This window comes from Nematolebias whitei, chromosome 7 (assembly GCF_014905685.2).
Source record: "Nematolebias whitei isolate Nwh7 chromosome 7, NemWhi1, whole genome shotgun sequence".
NCBI lineage: Eukaryota > Metazoa > Chordata > Actinopteri > Cyprinodontiformes > Rivulidae > Nematolebias > Nematolebias whitei.
Window position 1 is genome coordinate 48161605 of NC_056504.1, and position 2770 is coordinate 48164374.

The window sequence follows — 2770 nt, forward strand, 5'->3', positions numbered from 1 at the left end:
CTGACGCTCGCTCCCTGATGCTCTCCGACACTCGCTCCCTGACGCTCTCGTGCTCCGACGCTCTTGCTCTGAAATGTTCACTCCATGATGCTCTCCGACACTCGCTCCCTGACGCTCTCATGCTCTGATGCTCGCTCCCTGATACTCTCCGACACTCGCTCCCTGACGCTCTTGCTGTCTGACGCTTACTCCCTGATGCTCTCTGACGCTCACTCCCTGATGTTCTGACGCTCTCATGCTCTCTGATGATCTCTGACGCTCGCTCCCTGCAGGTGTTTTGTTTCCGAATGTTTCCCCATCCACACTGAAACAAAACTAAACGCCTTCCAAACACAAATCTGTGTTTTAGTGAACACAATCTCCTACGACCTAAACTTGTTGTTACTCATCACCCCTGGGGAGTTCTGTTTGTTGGATGAGTGATTTCCAGCACCCCCACCCCACCCCCCCGGTCTGATCAGCTGTGAAGCGTCGGCTCCTGGAGGTTACGTTTTGTTGCGTTTCGTTGAAGGAACTCGCTGCCCGTCATCATGGCGACTCCAGAGAGGATTCAGATCCGTCTCCAGCTCCTTCTGCTTCTGTAACAAACCCTAAAACATAAACAGATGTTTGTGCATGTGAGCGTTGACATCGTTCACGTTGGAGTGAAAGACATAACGCGGCTCTGGTTAAAGATGCCAAATTTTTTTTTAAAAGTATTTTTTTGTTGTTGTTTTATAATCTGACTGTAAAAAGGTTTAACGCAGAGATCAGTGTTGAAACGAGGCGAAATGCTTCAAAGTCTTAAATTAACAAAGAAACTGAACAAGTCCATGAACTGCAGAACGTTCCTGAAGATTCAGAACATTAAACATTTACTGTTCCCACGTTCCGCCTGAAAAACTGCTCCTCCTGTCAAAAACAACAGATTCCTACAACACGACCTCAAACGCATCACGGTATTTAAACACTGTTTATTCTGGATTAGATTCTCTACGATTACTTCTGAAATATTCCTGTAAATGGGATGAAACTTAGAAATGAACATTTCAAGTCTCTTCTTTGGTTAACTTTGATAAAGTTGAAAAACCAACTAGAACTTTCTGTAAAACATTAATTAGTTTAACTTTGTTGTGTTAGATCAGAGGGATGTTGTGTTTTACCTGTCGAAGCTGAGCCAGGCCTCTCAGGATCTCCTGCTGCCGGAGTGTGTGTGTGTGTGCGTGTGTGTTACGCAGCAGCTCCTGGTGGAGGAGCGGGTCTCGACGTAAAGACACGGGAGGAGACGCTGAACTCTCAGGAGGAGCACCTGAGCAGGAGAAAGTTTGTTGAGGAACCCTCTGTGATGGATCTAACCCGGGTTCACAAAAAACTGATCAGTGCAGGATCTGATCCGGATCAAAGCCAGGACTCTTGGGGAGCAGGTTCAGATCTGATCACTCAGGAAATACGTTCACATGTCGAAACTAAAGCTGCTGCAGGAAAATGAACCAAACATTTAAAGACTAAGTAGTTTTGTGGCCTCTGACCTGAGGGTGTCTGCGGTGGGGGGGTGTCGGCGGGTTCCAGTGGGTTCAGGCTGAAGACTTCATCGGTCCGGATGTAAGGAACGAACTCCAGAACCGGAGAAGGAGAGGGATCCTGCTGACTCTGGACTTTGTGTTTGATGGCAGGGATGAGCGGAGAGCGCCCCCTGGAGGACGACAAACATTATTTCATGTCTTTGTTTGATTTGCTGCTGGTGAAAAAGTGACTTCTACAGGAGTGGAGTGCGCTGAATCGATTCCCAGTCATCCGGGACACGATGTGGCCTGTGAGATAAATACGCCTTTTTAAAGTTTATTTGGCCGCCTGAACCAAACCTGATTTGTCTTTTTAAATTCTTTTATTGCTTTGAGTTTAAAATCAAACGTAGAGAGATGAAAACGTTTCTCTTGGTTTTCAGGCTAACAAAGACCTTAATGACCCTCAGGAGGGAGGGGAGGGAGATGATTCTGAACTCATGAAAAGAGCTGCTCGGGCAGTTTAGAGCTTCCAACTCCACACTCTGGATGTAAAACTAAACGTCTTCAACCACAGAACAGAAATCCAGCTGCTTAGATTTTAAACTTTAAGATTTAGAAAACAGAAACTGCAGTTTTTCAAAATAAAAGTAAAATATGGAGTCGAGACTGTGATCCGTTAAACGATTCATTCCTGAAGAGTTTAGGCCGGTTCAGCTCGAGTTACTGGTCGATCCGTTTCCAGCAGCTGAACAACTAAAGTAAATTTATCCACGACTCGTTTCACAAGTTGCTGCGAGAGCGAATGAAGAACATCTCACAACATCTGAGCAGGAAACTTCTGTTTCACCCTTTTATCACAAATAAACATCCAGCTTTCTTCAATGAGCTCGATTCTATTTATATTATATTATTATATTATTTTATTATTTATTCTATGTATCTCACCCACATTTTGATGTCGGCGCGGGGAGTTGAACCGGCGACCTTCTGATCACAGTCCCGCCTTCTCCTTCCCACATTGTTCTGCTTCGCTGTGTTTTTAGTTTTCATTTGGTAAATCTACACTTCATCTGGACATTTTTATGGTTTAAAAGAAACTTTCTGCTCGAAGAAAATTCACTAAAGGTTTTAAAGGTTGAGGAGCAGTAAGTGTAGAAGCACCAGACTGAGGAACAGCTTCTACCCTGAGGCTGGTTGACTCAGATCCCTAACCAGGATAATCATTGTGATGACACTTTAATCCATGCTGCTGATTATCCATGCTGCTGACTATCCATGCTGCTGAT

The 2770-nt window shown here is 44.8% G+C and overlaps 2 protein-coding genes across 2 annotated transcripts in view; one reads left to right on the forward strand and one right to left on the reverse strand.

Moving 5' to 3' along the window:
• Nucleotides 1–2770, forward strand: part of LOC119412013 (gastrula zinc finger protein XlCGF57.1-like) — a 520281-nt gene that overhangs the window by 378699 nt on the left and 138812 nt on the right. The gene's annotated exons all lie outside the window — the stretch shown is intronic.
• ccdc66 (coiled-coil domain containing 66) overlaps nt 486–2770 on the reverse strand; it is an 11607-nt gene continuing 9322 nt past the window's right edge. Inside the window, exons 19-21 of the mRNA XM_037678983.1 lie at nt 1509–1672; nt 1143–1288; nt 486–590 (exon numbers count right to left, since the gene is read on the reverse strand). Coding sequence (XP_037534911.1) covers nt 486–590; nt 1143–1288; nt 1509–1672 — 415 coding nt within the window. The remainder of the gene's footprint in view (nt 591–1142; nt 1289–1508; nt 1673–2770) is intronic.